Source organism: Chelonia mydas, chromosome 14 (genome assembly GCF_015237465.2).
Source record: "Chelonia mydas isolate rCheMyd1 chromosome 14, rCheMyd1.pri.v2, whole genome shotgun sequence".
NCBI classification, from domain to species: domain Eukaryota; kingdom Metazoa; phylum Chordata; order Testudines; family Cheloniidae; genus Chelonia; species Chelonia mydas.
Genome location: NC_051254.2, coordinates 42,401,305 through 42,427,491, shown reverse-complemented (window position 1 = coordinate 42,427,491; position 26,187 = coordinate 42,401,305). Strand labels below are relative to the sequence as shown.

General features: G+C 64.7%; 2 protein-coding genes across 2 annotated transcripts; one reads left to right on the top strand and one right to left on the bottom strand.

The window, feature by feature from the left end:
- Positions 1-353: 353 nt before the first annotated feature.
- Positions 354-10,132, top strand: SAPCD1 (suppressor APC domain containing 1). The gene is made up of 6 exons (XM_043528932.1): positions 354-1,423; positions 3,610-3,746; positions 5,685-5,822; positions 7,769-7,870; positions 8,189-8,314; positions 8,866-10,132. Exons 1-6 carry the CDS (start codon positions 1,012-1,014, stop codon positions 8,986-8,988), a joined length of 1,038 nt encoding a protein of 345 aa, XP_043384867.1. The 5' UTR covers positions 354-1,011; the 3' UTR covers positions 8,989-10,132.
- A 148-nt stretch (positions 10,133-10,280) lies between these two features.
- Positions 10,281-25,773, bottom strand: VWA7 (von Willebrand factor A domain containing 7). Its single transcript, XM_037913949.2, is given in 18 exon segments — positions 10,281-11,790; positions 12,751-12,919; positions 13,508-13,644; positions 14,120-14,406; positions 15,198-15,290; positions 15,434-15,586; positions 15,685-15,862; positions 16,073-16,252; positions 16,650-16,766; positions 17,502-17,614; positions 18,723-18,892; positions 19,279-19,477; positions 20,238-20,360; positions 21,015-21,111; positions 22,643-22,924; positions 23,511-23,549; positions 23,551-23,766; positions 25,750-25,773. Coding segments are annotated over 18 exon segments (2,931 nt in total). The 5' UTR covers positions 25,753-25,773; the 3' UTR covers positions 10,281-11,415.
- Between the last annotated feature and the right edge of the window lie 414 nt (positions 25,774-26,187).

Here is a 26,187-nt window from a genome sequence, read left to right as displayed (position 1 = left end):
TCTGGGCTAGCAGGGGGCTGTGGGTCGGGAGTGAGGGGCACCGGCAGGGCTGGGGGGCAGGTCTGGGCTGGCAGGGGGCTGTGGGTCGGGAGTGAGGGGACCGTCAGAGCTGGGGGGTCCTTGCCATCCATATGCTGCAGCGCTGCTACTGGCCACAAGGTGTCAGGCTTGTGCCACTCAACCTCCCTCCCCCTCCCCCAGCCCCCCCTCCCCTCCCCCCCAGCCCCGTTCTCTGGGGGTCTCCCCGCAGGAGCTGGGGGCGGATTCTCCGGTCGGACGGAGGGTCCCGCTGCCCCCCGGGGGGAGGAGGACGGCAGAGAGGGTGGGGTGCGATGGGGGGCAGGGGACGGTGTGTGGGGGAGGGGTGGCAGGCCAGGGGGCAGCACGGGGTGAGGGCCCCTCACTGCATGGCGGGTTCCAGGGGCCGCCACTCCCTGGCTTGGGCTGAGCTGGCTTTACAGTAGGTCCTACAATAACCAGCACTTCCGCGAAACCGGACCTCAACAAACCAGCCCCGCCCCAGCGCCTGGGGAGACCCCCCCATAACCAAACCATCCCACCCCACTTTTGATCTGGGAGACCCTACAATAACAAAGGGCACCCAGACCCAGGGAGCAGACAAAGGAGCGAAAGGGAAGGCAGCTGATGGGGGTAGGGGCTGGTTTCTTTGGGTCTCCCCGTCCCCCTCCAAGGGGTTGACCCCCCTGGCCCCGATCCCGGGGTGGGGAAGGTTCCTTAGCCGGAGCCGCTAATCAGCTGGCCTGGAGGATTAAGTGGACAGGCTGGTGAGTCACGTGACTGGCTCCCAGCTGGGATCCCACCCCCCCTCGGCTCAGCCGCTCTGGCTCCGAGATGGGCTGGCGAGGGACGGACAGACGGACGAAGCCACCGCCACAGAGAGAACCCAGGCGTCCTGGCTCCCAGCCTCCCCTGCTCTAACCCACCAGACCCCACTCCCCTCCCAGAGAACCCAGGCGTCCTGGCTCCCAGTCCCCCAGCCTGCTCTGACCCATGACCTCCCTGGTTGCCTCCCCTCCCCCTGCTGCCCCCGAGGATCCTGCCCTGGGCCTGGCCCCACGGCTGCCCCGGCCCTTCCTCCGCAGCCTCCGGACCCTCTTCGAGATCCTGGATGAGCAGCGGAGTGGGGCCGTGCACCTGTCGGAGATCGAGAGCCGCTGGGGCCGGGGGGGCCCGGGCCTGAGCCCCTCGGGGGGGCCGCAGCACGAGCTCCTGCCCCCCGGGGTGCTGCCTGCCCTGCAGCAGGTGGCGGGGCCCAGCGGGGGGTTCCTGAGCTTCCCCCGCCTAGTGGCGGGGCTGAGAATCGCGCTGCTCCGGGACCAGGAGGAGGAGCAGGGGCCCGGGGCGGAGGCGGCTGAGACCGGACACAACTCGGCGCAGGAGAGGACGAGTGGGGGCCAGACGCGTGAGTGAGGGGGGCAGAGCGGGGGGCCTGGACTCCTGGGTTCTTTCCCTGACTCCAGAAAGGGAGTGGGGGCTAGTGGTTAGAGCAGAGGGGGGCTGGGAGCCAGGACTCCTGGGTTCTCTCTCCAGCTCTGGGAGGGGAGTGGGGTCTAGTGGTTAGAGCAGGGGGCTGGGAGCCAGGACGCCTGGGTTCTCGGAGGGGCAGGGGTTCGTGGGGAGGAAGATCCCGAGAGGCACAGTTGTGGGGGACGAGGGGGGGGGTCAGACACACCCAGGGCCCTGCTCATGCTCAGCAGGAAGCTGCCCCCCCGGGGGCAGCCAAGAACTCAGGTTCTTGACCCCCCCCCCCGGCTCCTTCTCAGCCCAGTGAGTGACCCCAAGGCCCCGGTAGCATCTCTCGCGGCTGGGGGTGATGGGGGTCAGGAGAAGATACTGGATCTGTATGGGAATGGACGGGGGGGATGGGCAGCCAGGAGGCTGTGGGGCCAGACACCCCCCCTTGGTCTCTCAGGCAGGAGGAGTGGGGGGGGGCCTCAGCCTGGCAGCATACGGCCGGGGGCTTAGCAGGGCTGATCCTGTCTCCCCGGCCATGGAGAGCCCCAATCCTCTTAGAGCCGGGCCCGCGCCAGCCCCACGGCCAGCCAGAGCCCTGGGGAGCCGGCCCCACGGCGGGGGAGGGGCAAGCCATGGATTTCCGGTACGAGAGGGGCCCAATACTGCCCTAGTCCCCTGCACACGCACACCCTCGCCACCTACCCCAGCTCCCGCGGGCGCTGCTCCGAGCGTCTCTCCCCCCAGCCTGGCACCTGGGAGATTTCACTCGCTTTAAGCCACAGATTAAGGCGTCTAATCCGACCCACCGGCCGGCCGAGCGCCAGCCCCAGCTGCTGCGGACGCCTCCCTTCCCGGATCGCCAGCCTTCGGCCCACGAAACACCCACCGGAGAATACAAGCAGCCGCCCCACCCCAGAGGTGGCTGCATCTCAGTGCTGGGCGAGGGGTCCCTGTATAACCAGCAGACCCACCCCAGAGGTGGCTGCATCTCAGTGCTGGGGAATGGGGCTCCCTCGGTGGCTGTATCTGCTCCAACCTGGGGCACGTGGGACTTTACCAGAGCCTGGCCGGCCAGGAGAAAAGGTTTGGGCTAAAGGTGACAGGGAAAGACCCGAATCCATGAGATCGATGGAGCTAAACTCACCTCGAACAGCCCGGGGCTGCGGGTCGGGAGTGAGGGGCACCGGCAGAGCTGGGGGGGGCAGGGCTGGGCTGGCAGGGGGCTGTGGGTCGGGAGTGAGGGGCACCGGCAGGCTGGGGGGCAGGGCTGGGCTAGCAGGGGGCTGCGGGTCAGGAGTGAGGGGCACCGGCAGGGCTGGGGGGGGGCAGGGCTGGGCTGGCAGGGGGCTGTGGGTCGGGAGTGAGGGGCACCAGCAGAGCTGCCTACGTGCGGCCCGGCATCGGGCAGACAGCTGTGTCCGGGGGGGGTGGGGGGACAGCGCCAGTCGCTCCTGGCACCCGGCCCCGGGCTACCCTGTTTCTGCTGAGTTGGCCGGGCTGGGCCAGAAGCCCCGGCTTTGTCCCTCGGTCTGTCTCCATGGGAACCCTGCCCCACGGGCCCCACAGCCCCTCAGCCAGCCCTCGAGGCTCCCATTCCCCTCAGTGCCCCCCAGCCTCTCCCCCGCCCCTTAAATCCCTGCCCCCCCCCACCCCCACTTTTCTACCACGCAGGGCTCTCCCAAGCCGAGGGGCTGAGACACGTGGGGGGAGCCCAGGGCTGGGCTAGCAGGGGCTGCGGGTCGGGAGTGAGGGGCACCGGCAGGGCTGGGGGGGCCAGGGCTGGGCTGGCAGGGGGCTGCGGGTCGGGAGTGAGAGGCACCAGCGTGGGACATCCGGAGGCAGTTAATTACATTGACGAGGGTCGTATCCCTGTCTCCAATACGAGGATTTGTGCCCTGAGTTCAGGCCCAGCTGGGGAATCAATGAGGCCCTGTAATTAATTAGTGGTTTAATTACAGCAGCGAGGACAGGGCAAGGGGACAAAATCTCCCAGAGGGGACAGGCCCCGTGCCCCATTCCCTGCCCCCTGAGCCAGCCAGTCCCCGCCCTGGGGCCGGATGGGAGCTGACGCCCCCTAGAGGGGACAGGCCCCGCGCCCCAGGCTGGGGCTCACCCCCACCCTTCTCCCCGCAGGCGAGGGGGAGCCGAGGGGCGTGACCCGATCTCGCAGCATCAACAGCGCCCTGAGCCAGGCGGGGCAGCCCCGGAGCCTCCGAGCCCCGAAGGAGCCGCGACGCCACACGATCACCCACGGCATCGACTATGGGGCGGTGAGTCCCCCCTGCCTGGCCCGGCGCCCCTCCCTCCCGACCCGCAGCCCCCTGGACTCCCCCGTGCCCTGCCAGTGCCCCTCACTCCCGACCCGCAGCCCCCTGGGCTCCCCACATCCCTGCCGGAGCCCCTCACTCCCGACCCGCAGCCCCCTGGGCTCCCCACATCCCTGCCAGAGCCCCTCGCTCCCGACCCGCAGCCCCCTGGGCTCCCCACATCCCTGCCGGAGCCCCTCAATCCCAACCCGCAGCTCCCTGGGCTCCCCCCAGCCCTGCCGGTGCCCCTCACTCCTGACCCACAGCCCCCTGGGCGACCCACATCCCTGCCGGTGCCCCTCACACCCGACCCGCAGCCCCCCTGGAATATTTGTGGGACGTGCTGGTGTTCTCTTCTGGGGAAGAACAGACATAATTAGTGAAGTCTTAGAGGATGGGGGGGAATGGGGCCAGGGCCTGTCCCTCTGGGGGGCGCCAGCTCCCATCAGCCCCAGGGCGGCGACTGGTTGGCTCAGGGGGGTGGGGAATGGGGCCTGTCTGCTCTAGGGCTGGCGGGGGGGGACGGTTTCTTTCCGTCCCCGTCTCTGTCCCCCTCCCTGGCCAGCCGGGCGGAAGCCGGGGCTTAGGGCCATTGTCTCTGTGCGGGAAGCGCTGCCGGGCGGCTTAGCAGGGCACAGGCCCCCCCCCAGACTGGGCTCCCCCGGGGGGGCCGGGCCCCTCAGTCAGCGCCGGGCTGGGCTGCCGAGCGGAGCAGGGCAGAGCGGAGCGGGGTGAAGGGGCCAGCGCAGACGGGGAAGGACACAGGGGGCCCCCCACCGGCTCCCGCACCCCGCCATGCAGCGCGGCCCCCTGCTGTCGCTGCTGCTGGCCCCCACGGCCGTGCAGCGCGGCTACACCATCCTCATCCTGCCCCTGGGCACCGGGCTGGGCAGCTGGGAGGCGGAGCACTTCTTCCTGTGGGTGAGTGACAGCCCCGCCCCTGGGAACCCAGGCGTCCGGGGCGCCCCGCTCTAGCCACCAGCCCCCACTCCCCTCCCAGAGCCAGGGAGAGAACCCAGGAGTCCTGGCTCCCAGCCCCCCTGCTATAACCACTAGACCCCACTCCCCTCCCAGAGCCGGGAAGAGAACCCAGGCGTCCTGGCTCATAGAGCCCCCCTGCTATATCAACTAGACTCCACTCCCCTCCCAGAGCCGGGGAGAGAACCCAGGAGTCCTGGCTCCCGGAGCCCCCCTGCTATAACCACGAGACCCCACTCCCCTCCCAGAGCCGGGGAGAGAACCCAGGCGTCCAGGCTCCCGGAGCCCCCCCTGCTATAACCACCAGACCCCACTCCCCTCCCAGAGCTGGGGAGAGAACCCAGGAGTCCTGGCTCCCGGAGCCCCCCCCTGCTATAACCACCAGACCCCACTCCCCTCCCAGAGCCGGGGAGAGAACCCAGGCGTCCAGGCTCCCGGAGCTCTGCTGTACCCACTAGACCCCACTCCCCTCCCAGAGCCAGGGAGAGAACCCAGGTGTCCAGGCTCCTGGAGCCCCCCTGCTATAACCACTAGACCCCCCTCCCCTCCCAGAGCCGGGGAGAGAACCCAGGTGTCCAGGCTCCTGGAGCCCCCCTGCTGTACCCACTAGACCCCACTCCCCTCCCAGAACCGGGGAGAGAACCCAGGCATCCAGGCTCCCGGAGCCCCCCCCCCGCTATAACCACCAGACCCCACTCCCCTCCCAGAGCTGGGGAGAGAACCCAGGAGTCCTGGCTCCCAGAGCCCCCCTGCTATAACCACTAGACCCCACTCCCCTCCCAGAGCTCGGGAGAGAACCCAGGCGTCCAGGATCCCGTAGCCCCCCTGCTGTACCCACTAGACCCCACTCCCCTCCCCGAGCCGGGAAGAGAACCCAGGCGTCCGGGCGCCCCGCCCCCCACGCTGACCCCCATCTCCCCCCAGCTGCAGCGCCGGCAGGCCCAGGAGCGGGAGCGGGACGCGCTGCTGCAGGGGCTGGATCTCGCCGAGCGCCTGCGGGGCTGGTACCGGCGCCACCTGCTGGAGGCCCAGCGCAAGCAGGAGCAGGTGGGGGCGGAGCCGGTACGTACCAACGCCCCCTAACGGGAGGGGGGAGAATGGGTCAGTTCATTGTCTTTGGGGGGGTTGGCAGGGGTCAGACCAGTCCACTGTGACAGTGGGGGGTGGTTGCGTCCGGTGGTTTCAATTGAGGGGTGGGCAATAGGAGCAGTCAATTGTTTTTCATAGGGGTGGATAAATCCATTGTTAGCCTGGGGAACATGGATCAAACCATTTTTATTGGAAGGAGGGATGGATTAATCCATTGTTAGCGTGCGGGGGACTGGATTGAACTGTTAGTATTAATTAGGGGATGGGGATGGATCGATTTTTGGGGTGGATCAAACCATTGTGATTAGAACGGGATGGATCAGTCCATTGTTAACAAGAGGGGGGGGTGGAAGGATCAGTCCATTAGGATGAGGGGGGCAATAGATTGGTCCATTGTCATGAATAGGGCGGTAATGGAACAGTCTGTTGTTACTGTGGGGGGGAGCAGAGCGCAGTCCATTGCGTAAAGTGTGATGGGAGTGGTTTGGTCCATTATTAATAATGGGGGGGGGGATGGAGCGGTCCATTGTGTTTAGTAGGGGGTGGAGAGAAGAGATTATTTCATTATTACTGTATAGAGGGGGCAGGTGTCCAGCTTTCAACTGGAACACCCGCTAGAAAAGGGACCCGGGCGACTCCAGTCAGCACCACAGGCTGGGCCGTTAAAAGTCTGGTCGTGGGTGCTGCGGGGCTAAGGCAGGCTCCCTACCTGTCCTGGGTCACCACACTGCACCCGGGAAGCTGCCAGCAAGTCCAGCTCCTTGGTGAGGGGGGAGTGGGATGGACTCCGGGGGTCCGCACGCTGCCCCCGCCCTGAGCACCGGCTCTGTACTCGCATTGGCCGGGAACCGTGGCCAACGCGAGCTGTGGGTGAGAGCGGCGCATGGAGCCTCCTGGCCCCCCCTCGCAAGACCCGGACCTGCTGGCTGCTCCCGGGGTGCAGCGCGGTGCCCCAGGACAGGCAGGGAGCCTGCCTTAGCCCCCCCGCCTATTGTGGCACTGACTGGGAGCCCGAGCCCCAACCCCCTGCCCCAGCCCAGAGCCCCCTCCCACACCCTGAACCCCTCATTCCCGGCCCCACACCACAGCCCTCACCCCTTCTGTCATCCCAACCCCCTGCCTCAACCCACAGCCCCCTCCCACACTCCAAATCCCTCGGCCCCACCCCACAGCCTGGAGCCCCCTCCTGCACCCCCCAACCCCACCCCAGAGCCCACACCCCCAGGCGAAGCCCTCAGCCCCTCCCACACCCCAACCCCCTGGCCCAGGCCAGCGAAAGTGAGTGGGGGGGGGGGGAGAGCGAGCCACCGAGGGAAGGGGAAACGAGGTGAGTGGGGGGGCGGGCCAGGGGCTGGGCTAGAGGGTTCGGTTTTGGGCGACCAGAAAGTTGGCAGCCCTCAGAGGGGTGGGTTGTTCTGTTATAAAGAGTAGGTGGGGTCAGCGGGGTGGATCAGTCCATTGTTATATGGAGGGGGAATGGATTGGTCCATTGTTACCATTAGGGGTGAACGGACTGGACCATTGTCACTGTCTCATGGAGGGGAAATGGACCAATCCATTGTAATCGCTGAGGGACAGATGCGTCCACAGTATTATTGGGAGGGGGCAATTGGTCATTCCATTCTTATTATTAGGGGGATGAGGGGGTGGAACAATCCATTGTTACTGGTGGATGGAGAATATTGGATCATTTCATAACAATTTAGTGTGGCTGGGTCATTCCACTGTTTAGCGTTGGGGGGAGTGAAACGGGTCATTCCGTTGTTCCCATGACAGAGGGGCGAAATGTGATATGGGATTCAGTGGGTCAGCCCAAGCTGCCCATGGTGGGTACAGGGGACCCAGGCGTCCGGCAGGTGACCTGCACGCTCGTTGCAGGAATTTTCCCCCATTGATTATTTCTTCTCACTGCCCCCCAGGATTATTTCCCGGATTCCTGCCCCAATCAGAGCTGCCTCCTGCTGGCCAAGATCCAGGAGGTGAATCTCGGGCTGCGAAACCTACTGGCCAGCCCTGGAAAGGTCAGCACAGTTGGGTCGGAAGTGAGGGGCACTGGCAGAGCTGGGGGCGGGGAGGGCAGGAGCCTAGGGCCGGGCTAGCAGGGGGCTGTGGGTCGGGAGTGAGGAGCACCGGCAGAGCTCGGGGGGGCGGGAAGCCCAGGGCTGGGATAGCAGGGGCTGCGGGTCGGGAGTGAGGGGCACCGACAGAGCTCAGTGGGGGGGGGGGGGCAGGGCTATCGGGGGCTGTGGGTCAGGAGTGAGGGGCACAGAGCTATTCACTCTCTTGGCTGGTATGAAAAGGGACTCAACTGATCTGTTCTCCCCGCCCCCGGCCTCCAGGCTGACCCTCCCCCCTGCTTCCCCTCCAGCCGGTTTGGGGCGCCCCTCGTCCAAGGGGGGAAGCAGCAGGCATTGCAGCAGCAAGCCGTGAGCGTGCTGAAGGAGCAGAACCGGCTCCTCATCAAGGTACGGAGGCGGCCATGGGCCTGGGAGGGGGAATTCGGGCCTCAGAAAATGGCCGCAGAGAAGGGTTCAAGGTGGCCGACTCCGCAAAGTCGGCCCTGCCCCCGTCCGTGTGGGGCAATGGGTCAAGCTGGCCAACGCGCCAGGGGCCTCCGCGCTGCCCCCTGGTGGCTCTGCTGGCTGAGAAGTCACATCCCCCGATGGCCCCCAGATCCTGCTCCTAGAGTGGGGCAGGGGGAGAGAGTCAAGGTGGCCGACCCCACCGAGCTCTGCTTGGGGCAAGGTTGGGTTTGAGGCCCGGCTTGGAGAAGGGGGGCGGAGGTGCCGAACGATGAACTTGGGGGGGGGGCAACGACGGGAGAGCTCTTGGCTGCCACGTTTGGGTTCAAGATGGCCGCCTCCCGCGTCTTCATCGCCAGGCAGCCAGGAGGTGAGGCAAGGAGGTACCGCCACCTGCTGGCCGCCCGAGGAGCCCGCGCTTCCCAGCCCGGGGGGCGGCTGGGGGCCAGGCCAATATGGCCGCCCAAGCGTGACCGCTGTCCTCTCGGCGGCAGGAGGTGTCGGAGAAGAGCGACCGCATCGCCCAGCTGGAGCGGGAGAAGGCGGCTCTGTGCAGGCAACTCCAGGAGAGCCGGGGCTACCGGCTGCCCAGCCACAAGGAGTCCACCTTCATCTGACGGCCGAGGTCACTTCCTCCCGCGGACCTACGTGACGGTCACTTCCTGTCTCACACCAGCCGGACTCAAGTCACTTCCTTCTGAGAGAAAAGACGTAATTTTCTCCCGGTGCAATGACATCACTTCCTGTCGTTCTCCCAGGGCCAGTGAGGTCACTTCCTTCTACCCGACCCCCCCCAATGCACAATGAAGTCATTTCCTGCTGGACCTGGAAGGAACTAGCTCACTTCCTCCTCCTGTCCTATTCTGTCATTTCTTCCTTCCTGGCAGTGGTCCATGATGTCACGCTCCTGATGGTATGACATCATCTTCAGACTCTGCTGACATCACTTCCTCTTCAGAGCCTTTAGTGTCACTTCCTCTCCCTTCTCCTCCTCCTCGCCGTTTCTGATGATGTCACTGACTTCTTCACTTCCTGTCCCTTCTTCCGCCAACCCCTGTGTGGTTGCTTCCTGGTCAATTCCAACCCCGCCCCACCCTCTGAGGTCACGGCCTCTCTCATGGACACACACACACACACACACACACACACACACACGCACGCACACCATGATGTCACACTCCTGGCATCTGGGAGCCTCCAGGTGACATCACTTCCCATTTTGACAGGCTGGTCTCCCAGACTGGGGAGTGGGGGAAACAACAGTGAAGGATTATGGGTAACAAGAGGTCTTATAACAGACTGTCCAAAGAGGTTTTTAATGGGGAATACCCACACTGCTTTGCACCAGCATGACCTTTGGCTATAGATCTATGGGGTCCCCACCCCACCCCGCACACACACGCGTACACACACCCGTCAACCCATACCTTTTACTCGTGTGCATTTTCAGGGTTCCCTGTGGGGTGTGACATATTGTCTCTGTCTAAGTGCCCTCTAGTGGCTGGATTCAGCCCTGCATGTGTGTCATTAGCCCTCTAGAGCTAAAAGCTGATGGGGATTCTCCTTCCACCACCTTCCTTTACCCACAGTGTCCCTTTGACAACACATAGCGTGAGCTTTAACCTCTGTGTTAGCCCCCATCATCCCCCACTTTAGACAATGGATGTGGGGGGAAGACTCCTCCAAGATATTTATTCTAACGGCTGTAAATAAATTGATTGCAATTAATATAATAAACTTGGTCAAAAGGAAAGGACAGAATTCAAGCTTCACCTCTGCATTCAATGTCCCATTCCCTGCCTCGCTGAGCCAGCCAGGCCCCTGGACTGGGGCCAGATGGGAACCAGCGCCCCCTAGAGTGGACAGGCCCCATGTCCCAGCATCACAACTCAGAATTGAAACTCACCTCTTCTGCGGCTTTATCAATTTTCTTTATTAACAGCAGGTTAATTAAAAAAACAGTGGTATTTTTAACCAATAAAACATTTGCACAAACACCCAAACAATAAACCCAATTTAAAATCATAACCCAGAAATACCAGAATCACTGGAAACAAATATGATCCAAAAATAATTCACTGAATGGAAATAATTAGCCAAAAATATACAGATCAGCCACAACTCTTCCAACCATTAGGAGACGAAATTTAAAAGGCTTCTCGGGACGATCACTGGGCAGCATTGAAAGGCAGAATAGAGATCACAGCCCCATCACGCTGGGCACTGCAGACCTCACCCTCCCCAACTAAGATCGGGGCCCCATGCACTGCACACACCCCTCCTGACCGAGATCAGGGCACCAGTTGCACTAGGTCTGCATACAGACACTGGATAGTTTCAGCCTTGAAGTGCTTACACACTAGACAGACCAAGGAGTGGCATGGGAAACTGAGGCACAGACTGGGAAAGGGACTTGCCCAGCAGAGGCAGGAATGGACTCCAGGAGTCCTGATACTCAGCGCTGTGCGTTAACACAAGGCAGCCGGGCCGTTCTGTGCTCTGTGGTCTAGGAGAACGTCCAAGCGGGTGGGCACCCAGGAGGTTCTGAGTTCGAATCCTGCCGCTGCGGCTGAGAGGCCCCGACCTCCAGGAGCTCTCGCCATGCCTCACGGGGAGCGCTGGTGCTGCGGAGTCGGGGGCGTAACATTAGTCCCCCAAAGTTGGGGGAAAATATATTTTTTGCTGGAAATTATTTGTATTTTTAGTGCCGGCTCAGAAAAGCATCTCAAACAGCCCGGTCCTGGGTTCCCCACCCAAGGGTGTCAAGGTATGAACCCTGAGTCCCACCCCCCCACCCCACACGCACTCACTGCACAGTGTTAGAGCCACAGGGTCACCAGTCCCTTTTCCCCCAGCAGCCCCCAGTGCAGCTGCAGAAGAGAGCTGACCTGGATGCTCTACCGCAGTTCCCCACTAGAGGGCATCCAATAGCAAGAGCATCCCAGCCCGGTGCAGTACCACTTGTCTCCACTGGAGGGTGCCATAGCAGGACTGGACGCTGTACCATAGCTCCCCCTCCCACCACTAGGGGGCGCCCTGTCGCATCAGTGTCCCAGCCCAACATGGAAGGCCACATGAACGGCCAGTGCTGCCATCCACCACCAGGGGGCGACAGCCAGGTCCCCCGCGGTGCCAGCAGGAGGCGCCGCCACCGGGCACCGATACTCCTGCCCGAGCCGGTTGGTCACCAGAAGCTCCGCCTCCCGGGTGCAGCAGTCAGAGGAGTAGGTGGCCGTCGCCGCCGCCCCGTCGGCCCAGTGGGGCAGGGCCACGCCCCCTGCCAGCACCGACCGGATGCCGGCCCCGTCCCAGATCCGCAGCCTGGCCGTCCAGCGGCGCTCGCGGCAGGGGGAGCCTGGCGGGCCGCAGGTGCCAGCCACCGAGGTGGCGTTGCAGGGAGGAGAGGCGCGATTCGGCACCTGCAGGAAGAACGGGACAGGGTGGCAGTGAGGACGGGCAGGGTGGGCAAACAGGCCAGAGCCAGGCCAGGAACCCACCGGCTAGGGGCACAGAGATTTTTAACACAGAACTAGGGCAATTACCTGTTAACAACTCACCAAGTTTGGGGGCATTTCCTTTCCTTTGTTTTTTTCTTAACGATTCACAAAGCTTTCCGGGTATTTAATTTCCCCCATTGTATCATGTTGCTTCCCTAGTTTTATAGAAACGCTTCCCAGAGTTGCTTGGTTGTTAACTGCCCTCGTTTTATAGTAACGAATCACCACGTTTCTTTGCCATTTCATTTCTGTTAACCCTCGACGACGTTTCATGGCCTTCAACGGACCTAGTCTTACACTGGCAGCGTCTTTGCATATTTCATTTCCCTAGTTTTAGATTAATGACGCTTTGGCATTTCCCTTCCCTAGGTTTACAGTGAAAACTCAAAAAGTTTTTTTTTTTTAAATTTCCTTTCCTTAGTTTGAAAGGACGAGGATTTGCCTTGCAGGCAAATCGCTAAGTTTACAGCATTTAGTTTCCCGAATTTTATCCTAATGATTCACAGTTTGGGGACGCATTTAAATTTCTCATCTTAACGATTCCCAAGGGTTTGGGGTATTTCATTTCTCTAGTTTTAAGCGAATGATTCACAGAGTGTCTAGGGAATCAATTGCCCCGGTTTTCTACGGCCGACTGACAAAGCTCTGGCCGCCTTCTCGGTCCCTGCGTTTTGCAGGGACTCACCCAGCTTTTGGGCATTTGATTTCTCTGGGCGTTTTCTAAAAGACGCACGAAGTTTGGGCCGTTTCGGTTTCAGCGAGTCGGGAAGTTTGCTGGAGGACATTTCCCTGGTTTTCTCGTGACCAGCCAAGAGCCATCGCAGAGCTAGCGCCGCGGTGCCATCTGCTGGCCGCAGCTGACCTTGCGCCCCCCGGACTCACCGGCGGCCGGGGCATCACCAGGAGCTGGATGAAGGCGAAGTTGGCGTCCCCGGCCGGGGAAAGGGGGTCGGCGCGGAGGGTGACGGTGACGGCCGAACCGGGGGTGGCGCTGCCGGGCACCCGCAGCGAGATGACGCCCGTCGCCGTCTGGTTCCTGCCCAGCCGCAGCCTGCAGGAGAGGAGGGTTCGGCATCGGTGGTGGCGGGTCGGACAGGGACGGGCAAGGGACAGAGGGATGGAAGCTGGGAGCCAAAGAGAGGCAGACGGATGCTCTGGGGCAAGGAGGGACGGGCAGACAGACCGACCCAAGGAGCCAAGGGATGGATGGATCGACGGACAGACCGACCAACCCCGGGAGCCAATGGACAGACCAACGGCCAGACTGACCAACCCAGGGAGCCAGCAGATGGATGGACAGATGGACAGACCAACACCGGGAGCCAAGGGATGGATGGATAGACCAACCCAAGGAGCCAAAGGAGGGATGGATGGACAGACTGACCAACCCGGGCAACCCATGGACAGACCGACCAACCCAGGGAGCCAGGGGATGGATAGACGACTGGGAGCCGAGGGATGGATGGATGGAAGGAAGGAAGGACGGACAGACCGACCAACCCAGGGAGCCAAGGGATGGATGGTCGGACAGACCGACCCTGGGAGCTGATGGACGGAGAGACGGGCGGCCAGCCTGGGAAGCTGAGGGCCGGACGGAGCCGAGCACAGACAGACAGACAGACGACCCCGGGGGCGTTACCGTGGGCTGGAGGTGCTGACGGGGTAGCTGGGGTCGCTGCTCACGGCCAGGCCCAGCTCCTGGGGCTCCTCGGGGCTCCAGACCCACCAGGCCACGGTGCCCGTCTGCCCCGGGAACAGGGGCCCGGCGCTGCTCAGCTGGGGGGAGAACCGTGGAGAGCTGGCTCTGGGGTAGGGGAGCACCACACGCCGACCTCCACTGGGCCCCCTCCCTTTCACATGGCGACCCCCATTGCCTCCCCACCTCCTCCCTGCGGCATGATGCCCCCCCACCCCCCCACCCTCCTACCTGCCCCCTCCCTGCAGCACAGAGCCCCCACCCCCTCCTTACAGTACAGCGCCACCCCCCCAGAGTTTCCCAGATTCCCTCACTGCAGCATGGTGCCCCCCACTGAGCCCCCTGCCCCCTCCCTGCACCACTGCACCCCCCACTGAGCCCCCCTGCCCCCTCCCTGCACCACTGCACCCCCCACTGAGCCCCCTGCCCCCTCCCTGCACCACTGCACCCCCCACTGAGCCCCCCTGCCCCCTCCCTGCACCCCCCACTGAGCCCCCTGCCCCCTCCCTGCAGCCCAGGCCCCCTAGCGCCGCCCTGGGGCCCGGCAGCACCAACCTGCAGCAGGAACCCCACGGCCGAGGTGACCTGGGGGGCTGGTCTCTCCACGCGGCGGCCCCGGCTGTCAGACCCTCTCAGGATCAGTGCAAAGCCCCCCCGGGGCAGGACTGGGGGCAGGGCCGCAGCAAAAAGCCCTGTCCCGTTAGCCACTTCCCGGAGCGGCAGCTCCCCCCCCAGCCGCCGGCCCGTGATGGGGTCCGCCAGCTCCACCGCCTCCATCCGGACCGAGCCCGCACCCGGCCGGGTCAGCCCCGTCACGGCCAGGACCAACGACAGCGGCAGCCCTGTCGGGTCAGAACCAGAACCGAGTCCAAGCCCCCGTCAAGACAGTCCCTGACCTCGGCAGAGCCCAAAGCCCTTGGGCTCGGATGCAGCCAGCTCTGGAGCGGGGCAGATGGCTGAACAGCCCCACATAAAGCCACATGGGGACGGCTCGCCCGGCGCTGAGATGCAGCCAGCTCTGGGGCGGGGCAGATGGGGGAACAGCCCCACATAACGTCACATGGGGACGGCTCGCCCGGCACTGAGATGCAGCCAGCTCTGGGGCGGGGCAGATGGGGGAACAGCCCCACATAACGCCACATGGGGACGGCTCGCCCGGCGCTGAGATGCAGCCAGCTCTGGGGCGGGGCAGATGGGGGAACAGCCGCACATAACGCCACATGGGGACGGCTGGCCCGGCGCTGAGATGCAGCCAGCTCTGGGGCGGGGCAGATGGGGGAACAGCCCCACATAACGTCACATGGGGACGGCTCGCCCGGCGCTGAGATGCAGCCAGCTCTGGGGCGGGGCAGATGGGGGAACAGCCCCACATAACGCCACATGGGGACGGCTGGCCCGGCGCTGAGATGCAGCCAGCTCTGGGGCGGGGTGGCTGGGGGAACAGCCCCACAACAACTTGGGAGAGGAAGTGACGAGAGGTTCACAGCTGAGTGAAATCAGAGTGACCCCGAGGCTGGAATCTGGCCAGCACACGGGGGTTCCCCACAGCCCAGCCCCCTCGCGCTGCCCTGGGGCAATGGGGCCAGCCCAGGAAGGGGAGAGCCCCCTGCTGAGCCCCCCACCCCGCTCTTACCTCTCACGGGGCGACTGTCCAGCTTGAAGAGGCCGGGGTGGGGCCCCTCGGCCGGGACAGCAAAGTAATACAGGAAATCCAGCGAGCTGTTGCCTGGTAACAGAGCGGGGGGACCCCATTAGGGGAGAGGTCCTGGGCCCCATTACCCACCCCCCTGAGCCAGCCAGTCCCTGCCCCGGGGCCGGATGGGAGCTGGCGCCCCCTGAATGGGGCAGACCCCGGCCCCATTCCCTCACCTCGCACGTGCACCGAATAGTTGCCCTGCACCTGCACCTCCAGGGTCCAGCGGCCGACAGGCGGCCGGGGCGACAGCTCGAGCCGATGGAAAGTCCCGAGTCGCCGGCCGGTGCCCAGGGGACCGTTGGCGGTGTCCGAGGTCTGGGAGGTCCCTGTGGGACGAAGGGGCAGATGGGCAGAGGCCGGGACACACAGATCCCTTCCCCCCCCACCCCCCCCAATCGGGTGGGGCGTCTCCCCCTCCACTCACCGGTGGGGTCCCAGAGCCGGAAGGCGCTGACGTCCCCCTGGATGGTCACGACGGCCCTGTCCACCCGGCTGTCGATCCAAAAGTGGTGGCTCTCCCAGGCGGCCCGCTTCTTCCGCCCCCTCCGGCCCAGCCCCCCAGGGCCCAAGCTGCCCCCCTTCTTGAACTGGAACAGGGTCACCTGGAAACACAGGGCCCCCACCCCGAAAACACAGCAGGGTCAGCACCGTCCCAGACACCAAGGTCCTCCTCTCCATCCCCCTCCAAGAGGTGAGGGACATGAGCTGCCGTCCCGGACGCCTGGGTCCCATTCCCCATCCCTGTCTCCAGCCCCACCCAAGGGTGACAACCCTGCGCTGCCATCCCGGATGCCTGGGTCCCCTCTCCATACCGAGGAAGCAGTGGTCTCGCCGATGATGCCCGCCACTTGCCGGATGTTGGCGTTGTCGGTGAAGATGACCTGGCCCCCGGAGCTACGGGCCAGGTCTACGTACAGGTCAAAGCGGTCAGTGGCCAGCACCTCCCGCCTCACCCGCGTCCTGGAGGGGTCCTCCGTGATCAGGAAAGTCACCTGGTGAGGAAACAAGAGGAGGTTAGACTCCCCAGGGAGTTGCGAGACGGTGGCTTTGTTATTGTAGGGCCTACTCGAAGTGCTGGCATGGTTTTGGTTTGTTATTTAATCGTTAGGCCCAGATATAACACAAACCACCCTACTAACAAAATGCTCTTTTTGTTTTGGTTTCCTGTTGTTAGGGAGGTTTGTTATTGCAGGGCCTACCAAAAGTGCTCTCCTTGTTTTCATTTCTCGCTTCTCTCGGTTCAGGCGGTTTGTTATTGCAGGGGCTCCCGGAAGTCCCGACGTCATTTTGCTTTATCGCTTACCTTTGCTCTGCCAGTTTGTTACCGGAGGGTCTCTGGGGCATCCGTTTGTTTTCGTAGGGTCTCCCACCCCGCCAGGGGCTGCCCACCTTGCACCTGCGCTCCTGGATCAGGGCCTCCACGCTGTTCCGGAGGTGGGCGTCCTTCGCTGAGGCGTCCGTGAAGACGAAGATCTCGGACATGGGGGGCGAATGCAGCAGGGCCAGCTGGGGGGGATACAGAGAGCTGTCGGGGAGGGGTCAGATGGTGAGGGGTCTGGGGAACCAGAGAGCTGCGGGCGGGGGGAGAGCGGGAGATCAGAAATGGGGGGGTTGTGGGGTGGAGGGGGACTAGAACAGGAGGGGAGGTGCCTGGGCAGAGAAATCGGGGGGCTGTAGTGTGGGGCTTTGGATTGGATAAGGGGGTGCTGCTTCAGGGAGTGGGGGGATGGGAACAGGGGAGGTAAAAACTGGGGGGCTGGGGGGAATCAAGGGTGCAGGATTGGGGGGCTCAGAAATCAGGAGCTCAGATGTGGGGGGCTGCAGGGGGTCAGGGGAGCAGGATTGGGGGGCTGCAGTGCAGGGATCAGATTGGGGGGCTGCGGGGACATGGGGGATGGGACTGAGGGGCTGCAGAACTGGGATCAGATGTTGGGGGACAGCAAGGGTCAGGACTGGGGGCTGCAGGGCAGGTATTGTGGGGGATGAGAAGTGGGGGGGGGGCAGGAGAAGCAGGATTGGGAGGCTGAGAAGTGGGGGAGTCATGGGGGGCAGGGGAAGCAGGATTGGGAGGCTGTGGGGCAGAGATTGAGGAGGATGAGAAGTGGTCGAGGTCATGGGGGGCAAGGGAGGCAGGACTGGGAGACTGAGAAGTGGGGGAGGTCATGGAGGGCAGGGGGAGCAGGATTGGGGGGAGGATGAGAAATGGGGGGCCTGCAGGGGGGCAGGACCCGGCTCCGGTACCTGCAGTGCCGACAGACACATCTCGGGCTCGTCGCCCCCAGCCAGGGGGCTGATCGAATTGAGGATCCTCAGGAACTCGTCAGCGTCGCTCGTCTTGTGCACGGGGCCAAAGCCTGAAGGGGGAAACCGAGGCGGGGGGGACAGGATGGGGGAAGGGGGGAGTCAAAGAGCAATCACCTAAATCCCACTTGGCCTCACCCCTGATTCCCCCGACTGGCCCCACCCAGCCCCCCAATTCTCATTCTGAACCCCACAGCCCATCCGCCCTGTGACACGACACCCCCATAGTCCTCACAGACCTGTGGTCATGGCGTAACTAAGATATTTTCCATGCAAGATGGGTCACGTGAGGGGTCATCGGAAAGGTTAGAATTCCCCGAACGCGATTATCCTACTTGGGCGCCTGGGTAATTTCTGTGTCTGCAGTTAGGAATATTGTCGAGGCATCGATTACAGATGTGGTGACACCGGGGGAACGCCCACTAGCCAGGCTGCAATCGGCCCGGATGGCCCCATTCCACCCCTTCCCCCAAGCCCCCGTCCTGCCTCTGTCCAGCTTCTGCCCCCGAGCGATGCCGGGAGCCAGCGGGGCAGCTTGGGGCCGGTCGCTCGCTTGCTGCTGGCCCCCCTCCCGCTAACCTCCAGGCCTCTCTGGACCCTGCGTCCCCCTGAAACGCGGAGCCCCCCCAAAGCGCGGTAAGCCCAAACATTGGTGGAGCCGGGTCCATATAACTCGCCACCGATGCACCTGAGAGCAAAAAGCCTGGAGTCGGGGAGACGGGCTGAGCCCAGGCCGGACGGTGTCTGGCCTGAGAAAGGAATAACTGGCGGGTTAAGCTGCAGACCAGGGCAGCTGGCCTCAGAAACCTCTGCAAACTGCCTAGAACAGCGCTTAGGGTGGGAATTTGCTGCTTATAACCAGTGGCTTTAGCGCATTAAGCTTCGTTTGCGTGTTGCTTTGATCTCGGCTTTGATCCGTTTGCTATGCCGTATAATCACGAAAATCTATCGCTTGTAGTCAGTAAACTTGTGTTTGGTCGAAAACCAGTGCGTGGAAATCCTACCCCGGGGCAGAAAGCTGTTGTATATTCCCCTTCTCAGTGAGGGAGGGGGCGAATTTCATGAGCTTGTGCTGTGCAGATCGCTGTGCAGCACAAGATGGTAAAATTTGGGGTTTACCCTCCCGGCCCCTCCCCTGAGCCCAGGGACACCCAAACGCACCAGGGTCGTGGAAGGGGACGAGCAGGTAGAAGTCGGGCTCCTCAGGCCCCCCCAGCCGGTGGGTTAGGATGTTGCGGGCCTGGAGCCGGGCGGCGCCGATCTCCTCACCCATGCTGCCCGTGGTGTCCAGCACGAAGCTGAGCCCCACGGTGGGGCTGATGTCCAGCAGCCTATGGGGCCAGGGGGCACAGATGGATGCTCGGTCACCAGTGGGGCCCGCGCCCCCACCCTGCACCCCAGGGGGCCACCCAGGCTGGGGCTGGAGGGAACGTGGGTGTGGGGCAACGTCACGAGGGACAGGGCCAAGCAGGGGGACATCACCCCAGGATCCGGGTGTGGGGGCCAGGTCCGAGTGGGGGGACGTTGCCCCACAATCCAGGGACAGGGGACGGGTCCGAGTGGGGGGACGTGACTCCGGATCCGGAAGTGGGGATGGGGCCTATAGAGGTGTGGGGGGCCAGATCCGAGGAGGTGAACATCACCCCAAGAGCCAGGTGCGGGGGACGGGGTCCGAGCGGGGACGTGGGGCGGATGGATCGCAGTGGGGGGCTCTCACCTCATGAATCGCTTGTCGTGGGCCAGGTCCCGCCGCAGGTCTCGCAGGAACCGGGCCGAGGCCTCAAGGGCCAGGCCAGCCGCTGGGCCATGCAGATAATGGTGGGGCGAGAAGAGGGGGGATGAACTGTCCTTGTTTATCCCCCCTTGGGGGTCCCGCAGGCGGCTGCTGTCGAACTGCCCCCCGTGGCTGCATTTCCCTGCGGGGGAAGGGGGGGGACAGAGGGGAGGGGGTCCAGTTAGCCCCTCTGCTCCCCTAAATCTCACCCCCAGAACTCCCCCAAACCACTCCCCATTAAAATCTCCCCCACATTGTACTGCCTGATTCTTGGGGTTACCCCCTCTGATGCCCCCCATGAGCTCCATCACCCCAATATCATCAACCCCAACCCTCCCTCACAAACGTCCCCCCCAATTATTGGGGTCACCTCTGTCTCCCCAAACCTTAGCCAGCAGCCCCTTCACCCCCAAATCATCCATAGCAACCCTGAGCTCCCTGAAAGGTACCCCACAAATTATTGGAGTCACTGTCTGTGCCCCCCAAACCTCTTCACCCTCTGTGTTATTGGGTGCTCGTTGCCTGCAGCAGAAATCAGAGGCAGCCCCATAAATTTTTGGGGTCCTGCCCTCTGCCCCCCCAATCTAACCAGGAACCCCAAATCAGCAAGCTTCGTACCCCCCAGACCTTGGTATCACCCCTTAAAATCTTGGGGACCTCTCCCTGAAGCCTTGGCACACACCAGGCATGCACCTCAAGACCAGTGTTTCCACATCACCCCCACATAAGCCCTCCCCCTGGGGGGGTCACAGCCCCCCTTTGTTCCCTCCAAATCGTTTTGCACCTGCAAAATTTTGGGGGTGCTGGTCAATGCCTGGGACACAAAGCTGTGGGAAATCGGGGGGTGTCTCCCCTACCCGTGGAGAATGGTCACCCCCAAACCCAGCCCAGCCGAGCCGTACCGGGCGGTTTCTCCGGCTCAGTGCCGAAATACCCACTGGTCAGCAACCCGCGCTCCTGGAGTGACCCCAGGAGGTTCCCCTCACACGTCCAGCCGGTGCAGCTGCAGCAGGTCCGGACATCAGCTGTGGGAGAGACGGGGAAAGGGCGGGGGTCTGAAGGTAGGTCCAGCCGGACACCTGGGTTCTATCCCCAGCGCCCTCCCGGGACTCCCCCCTCCCCCTGGCATGCCGCTGTTCCATGCCTCAGTTTCCCCAGGAGAATGGAGGAGAAACCATCTGAGTTATGACTGCAAGATGGTTGGGACCAGGAATGTCTTAGGAGTGCAGCGCCCAGCGCGATGGGGCCCCAATTTCAGTCGGGGGGGGGGGGGCTGTGCAGCGCGTGGGGGTCCCGGTCTCAGTCAGGAGGCGTCTGGGCAGCGCCTAGCCTGAGGGGGTCCCGATCTCACTCGGGGGGGGGGGGGGTCTGGGCAGCGCCTGGTGCAAGGGGGCCCCAATGTCGGTCGGGGGGGGGGCTGTGCAGCGCCTGGTGCGAGGGGGTCCCCGATCTCAGTCAGGAGGCATCTGGGCAGCGCCTAGCCTGAGGGGGTCCCGATCTCACTTGGGGGGGTCTGGGCAGCGCCTGGCACAAGGGGGCCCCAATGTCGGTCGGGGGGGATCTTGGCAACACCCGGCGCGAGGGAGCCCCAATCTCAGTTCGGGGGGGGGTCTGGACAAGGCCCGGCGCGACGGGGCCCCGATCTCGGGCCGGGCAGGTGGCCGGGGTGGGGCTGGTACCTCCGGCGATGGAGCCCAGCTCACGGCCGGGTTGCAGCAGGTCCGGGTGGATCCCGCGGTGGCCCAGTTCGACCCAGTTACTGTGGCTGTAGAAATCCTGCCGGGAGGGGAGGGGGAGATTGATCGGGGGGGGTGGTCGGCGGGGAAGACGGGAGAGAGAGAGAAATAAATGGACGGACCACGAGCCGGACCCCGGCCACCCGCTCCTGGCCTTCTGGGTCACCCCGTGGGCCGTGGAGCACGACAGCACCTACCCCACCCCACACTGGGGCCTACAGACCTAGGGCCGGCCGGAGGGAAGGGGGCAGCAGCCGGGAGAGAGATGGGAGGAGATGGATGGATGGACAGACAGAGCTGGGATGGGTGAATGGATGGACGGACGGATGGACAGACGGGATAGAGATGGATGTGTAGCATGGGCGGATGGACAGGCGGATGGACACAGAGATGGACAGACGGATGGATGGGGGCAGAGGTGGATGGGTGGATGGACAGACGGGCAGAGATGGAGGGGTAGCATGGGCAGATGGATGGGGCAGAGATGGATGGATGGACGGATGGACAGACGGATGGACGGGGGCAGAGGTGGATGGACGGACAGATGGGGGCAGAGACGGACGGACGGACAGACAGAGACGGATGGATGGGGGCAGAGACGGACGGACGGACAGACAGAGACGGATGGATGGGGGCAGAGACGGACGGACGGACAGACAGAGACGGATGGATGGGGGCAGAGACGGACGGACGGACAGACAGAGACGGATGGATGGGGGCAGAGACGGACGGACGGACAGACAGAGACGGATGGATGGGGGCAGAGACGGACGGACGGATGGACAGACGGATGGATGTGGCAGAGATGGACGGACGGACAGATGGGAGCAGAGATGGTCGGGTGGGTGGATAGACAGACGGACGGATGGGGGCAGAGGTGGATGAACGGATGGACAGACGGAAGAACGGGGGCAGAGACGGATGGACGGACAGAGATGGATGGATGGGGGCAGAGATGGATGGATGGGGGCAGAGATGGATGGACAGATGGATGGATGTGGCAGAGACGGACGGACGGACAGATGGGAGCAGAGATGGACGGGTGGGTGGACGAACGGATGGACAGATGGGGGCAGAGGCGGACGAACGGATGGACGGACGGGGGCAGAGGCGGACGGACGGATGGATGGACAGACGGATGGATGTGGCAGAGGTGGATGGACGGACAGATGGGGGCAGAGGTGGATGAACGGATGGACAGACGGACGGACGAACGGGGGCAGAGGCGGACGGATGGACGAACGGGGGCAGAGGCGGATGGATGGGGCAGAGATGGATGGACAGACAGATGGGAGCAGAGGTGGATGAATGGATGGACAGACGGACGGACGAACGGGGGCAGAGGCGGACGGATGGACGAACGGGGGCAGAGGCGGATGGATGGGGCAGAGATGGATGGACAGACAGATGGGAGCAGAGGTGGATTAATGGATGGACAGACGGACGGACGAACGGGGGCAGGGACGAACGGACGCTGGGTAACCAGAGGGCTGGAGCTGAGCCGCGCCGGCCGGGGACGGCCAAGGGGCCAGGTCCCCGAGGGCAGGGGGACCCCGGCGTCCGGGGCTGACCTGCAGGGAGTGGAGCAGCTGGCCGAGGCGCTGGCGGGCCAGGGGGTAGAGCTCGGCGCCCAGGGCCTGCAGCACCTCGCGCCGGGCGCGCAGGAGGGAGGCGCCGGCCGGCCGCAGCCGCTCGGCGTCGAAGTGCAGCACGGGGTCGTCCCGCGCCGAGGGCAGGAAGTCCAGGCCCGCGTTGGCGTTGGCCACCTCCACCAGCGCGGCGCGGAACCGCCGGGCCGAGGCCCCGGGGCCGTAATAGGCCGCGAAGACCTCGTCCGCCAGCAGGGGGCGGCCCTGGGGGGAGAGAGAGAGAGAGAGAGCGCGCGGCCGTGAGACGCCGGGGCCTTCCCCTGGGGGGCGCTGCCTGCTGTCCGGGCCCAGGGCGGGGACTGGCTGGCTCCGGGGGGCGGGGAATGGGGCAGGGGACTTGTCCCCTCTAGGGGGCGCCAGCTCCTACCCAACCCCAGGGCGGGGACTGGCTGGCTCAGGGGGGTGGGGAATGGGGCAGGGGACCTGTCCCCTCTAGGGGGTGCCAGCTCCCACCCGGCCCCAGGGCAGGGACTGGCTGGCTCAGGGGGGCGGGGAATGGGGCGGGGGCCTGTCCCCTCTAGGGGGCGCCAGCTCCCACCCGGCCCCGGGGCGGGGACTGGCTGGCTCCAGGGGGCGGGGAATGGGGCAGGGGCTTGTCCCCTCTAGGGGGCGCCAGCTCCCACCCGGCCCCAGGGCGGGGACTGGCTGGCTCCAGGCGGCGGGGAATGGGGCAGGGGCCTGTCCCCTCTAGGGGGTGCCGGTTCCCATCCGGCCCCAGGGCGGGGACTGGCTGGCTCAGGGGGGCGGGGAATGGGGCCCGGAGCCTGGTTGCCCCCCGGGCCAGGCTCACCTGGAATTGCTCCAGGGCGAGGCGCCGGCCCCGGGGGGGGCGGCAGGTCCCGGAAGAGCTCCAGGGTGGCGTTGAGCAGGGCGTCCTCCGTCAGGTCCTGGTGGGTGGCGGAGCCCCAGGCCAGGGCCATGGCCCGGGACCAGAAGTTGGGGAAGAAGCCGAGGGCCCCGTGGGGTGCCAGGAGCAGCAGCAGGGGCAGGGCCCAGAGGGGGCCCCACAGCCGGGCCGGGGAACACGCCATAGCGGGTACATTGAGCTGCGGGGAGCAAAGGGTTAAACAGGGGCAGATGCTCCGGGCAGCCTGGCGCCCCCTAGTGTCGCCCTGGGGCATTGGGTCCTGCAGCGCCCCCTGCTGCCCCCCAACCCTGATTCTTGCAGCCCAGTGCCCCCTAGACACTCCCCACCCCGCTCCCCAGGCCCCCCAGAGACCCCCCACTCCACCCCCTGCTGCCCCCCACCCTGCTCCCCGCAGCCCAGCCCCCCCAGCGACCTCCCGCCCCGCTCCCAAGTGCCCCCTGCTGACCCCCCCCGCTGACCCCTCCCGCTTCCCACAGCCCAGTGCCCCCTAGAGACCCCCCACTCCGCCCCCTGCTCCCCAGCACCCCCTTGTTAGCCCCCCCCCCCGCTGTCTCCCTGGGCACAGCTGCCCCCCCACCCCCATGTTATCTCTGCAGAGCAGCAGGGTGGAGAACGGGGGCGGGGCCCCGGGGGAGTAACGGCCCGGACTCCTGGGTCCTCGCTCCAGGGGAGCGGCGGCTGCCCAGGCAACGCCCCCACCCCATGGACCCACAGACCGGGGCGGGGGGGGGGCTGCTCCTCCCAGGTCAGCCCAGCTGGGATCTGTCCTCAGCAGGGCAGGTTTGGGGGCAGGGAGGGGGCGAGTTGGGGGTTCCCAGGTAGCAGGGTGGCGGGGGGAGGGGATGTGGGATCCAGCCTCCTCGGGGGTCCCAGACAGCAGAGAACCCCCAACCCCCCCAGTCAACCCCCCCCCAAACACACACACAGTGTCACACCCACACAACCAGCACCCCCCCACACACCCAAGACACAACACACCCCACCGCACAACCCTGGAGACCCTAACACAACCCACAGCGCCCAGAGACCCACAACACAACACAACCCAGAGACCCACAGCACCCACACCACACAACATTCGCACACACCTCCTAGAGACACACGCCACACACCCCACCTCCCACAGACACACCACACCCTCACCACACCCCACCACCTGTGCACACCAGCTAGACACACCACACACCACCCCTCAACACCCCCCCCCACACACACACACTTGCTAGAAACATACAACACACTCAATTCCCTGGAGAGACACACAACACATGGCAATACAAACCACACAACCTGCCCACCACACAACACCCCCCCACACACACACTGCCAGAGCCTCCCCCCACCACACAATCCCACCCAGCCGGGATACACACAAACACACACACCCCTGCCCCCCCAACCCCTGAGACCCCACACCCAGCTGCTAGCAGACCCCACACACACACAACTCCCTAGAGACCAACACAAACACCCCCAAACGCCTGCCCCCCGGACGTCTGGGTTCCCTCCCTCAAGCTGCCCCCCCCAAAAAAATCCCAGAGATCCCTACACCCCCTCCCCCCCATAACTCCTCACCCACATGGGTCACAGCCTGGCCCCCCCGCCAGCCACCAGCTCAGCCAGGGGAGAGACACCCCAGAACAGACCCCCCGGGCACCCCCTGCCTCCCCTGGGGTATCACCCCCCACCTGCCCCAGCACCCCCTAACCCCCCACAACGCAGGTCTCTCTGTACCTGGCTGGCTCCGTCCTTCCCCGCGTCTGTCTCCTTCCCCCCCTACTGCCCCCCCCCCGGCGGATTCCCCCCCCCCCCGCCCTACGCAGCTCCCAGCGCGGCTGGAGTGACAGCCCGAGTGCAGGGGAGAGGGAGGAGGGGCCGGGCCACGCCCCTCTCTGCCGGAGGGCGGGTGGGGGGGGCTCGCTACCGGGGGAGGAAAATCCCACCGGGGGAAACTGAGGCACAGAGCCAGGACTAGAACCGAGTCCTGGCTCCTAGCCCCCTCCTCGCCGCTGTAACCCAGTAGACCCCACTCCCACCTCCCAGAGCCAGACAGAGAACCCAGGAGTCCTGGCTCCCAGCCACCCCCGCCAGGCCCCGTTGCCCTCCCCCGGATTCCTGGGTCCCACTCCCTGCCCTGCTAGGGGTGAAAGTCCTGCATTACCATCCCGGACGCCTGGGTCCCATGCCCTCCCCCCACCTGCACTGCGACTCAGCCGACAGCCAAGCGGGTGCCTGGCCCCGGGCCCAGCGCTGAGTCACCCCGGCCTGGCAGGGACGAGGGAAAGCAGCCTCCAGGGGGCACCAGCGACCCAGCCCCACAGCTGGGGGGCGGGGGCTGGCCGGGGTCTTGCCTCGCTCCCCCTAAACCCCACATCCTTCCCCCTCACACAGCCCCCTTGGACACCTGCCCCCCCCCCCAAGATGCCAATGGGGCCCCTGCCCCCTTTGGGGCCCGAATACCCCGCCGCTGGGGGGTGGGGGAGTCAGACACAGTGCCCCACGTCAAGGGAGGATAAAGACCCACCTACTGTTAGTGGCGGAGGGAGCGCCCCCCTGGGGAAAGTCCCGCACTCAGCTCCGGCTGCCAGCCCGCCCCACA